The sequence below is a fragment of the Daktulosphaira vitifoliae genome, unplaced genomic scaffold (assembly GCF_025091365.1).
Source record: "Daktulosphaira vitifoliae isolate Bord-2020 unplaced genomic scaffold, ASM2509136v1 Scaffold_2, whole genome shotgun sequence".
Classification (NCBI taxonomy): domain Eukaryota; kingdom Metazoa; phylum Arthropoda; class Insecta; order Hemiptera; family Phylloxeridae; genus Daktulosphaira; species Daktulosphaira vitifoliae.
The window spans coordinates 10,290,568-10,291,335 of NW_026099573.1; the positions used below are offsets into that span (position 1 = coordinate 10,290,568).

Consider the following 768-nt stretch of genomic DNA (forward strand, 5'->3'; position numbering starts at 1 on the left):
ATACAGTAAACTCCCGATTATCCGCGAGCGGATTATCCGCGTTGCGGATTATCCGCTGTCTTCCACGGAATCGTCTACATACCTATTTGTAAACAAATATTTAATACTAATACACGTGTATGTACTTCTATTAATACACATTATGTTATGTTCTTTTAATACTATTCCCTGGAATGTACATTGCACATAATTATCGGTTAAATTGGGCTACGATAGTCGATTATGCGATAACGTACATTACATATTGCATTTGATCACTAATAACGCGTATATCTATTTAGTCTTCTGTCTACCATCGACTAGAACTTTGTGCGTTTCGCGTGTGAAAAAATGAGTGAAAAAAGAAAAAAAGTGCTATTGTCAATTCAAGACAAACTTGAATTGATTAACGATATTAAAAAGGGTACGTCGAAAAAACAAATAAGCTTGAAGTATGGAATAGGAGAAAGCACCGTTAGAGACATTTTTAAACAGAAAGATAAATTAATGAAATTCGCGTCCGCATCTGACAACAACTCATCAATGAAAAAAAGAAAAACCATGAAAACTAGCACTTATAAAGAATTAGATGCGGCTCTTTTACAGTGGATAAATCAAGTTAGAAGTGAGGGAACTCCTGTTTCAGGACCTATTGTTTCTGCAAAAGCAAAACAGTTTTTTGAAATGTTAGGTTTAGAAGGGAAATTTGACGCGTCATCAGGGTGGTTGACAAGGTTTAAAAAACGCCACGGAATAAGAGAAATTGGAATTAACGGCGATAAATTAAGT

The 768-nt window shown here is 34.8% G+C and overlaps 1 protein-coding gene across 1 annotated transcript; it reads left to right on the forward strand.

The window, feature by feature from the left end:
- Nucleotides 1-6: 6 nt before the first annotated feature.
- On the forward strand, nt 7-768 carry LOC126897968 (jerky protein homolog-like; the record flags this gene model as incomplete). The annotated part of the gene is made up of 1 exon (XM_050671917.1): nt 7-768. A coding segment is annotated over exon 1 (438 nt), but the record flags the coding sequence as incomplete, so codon positions are not given.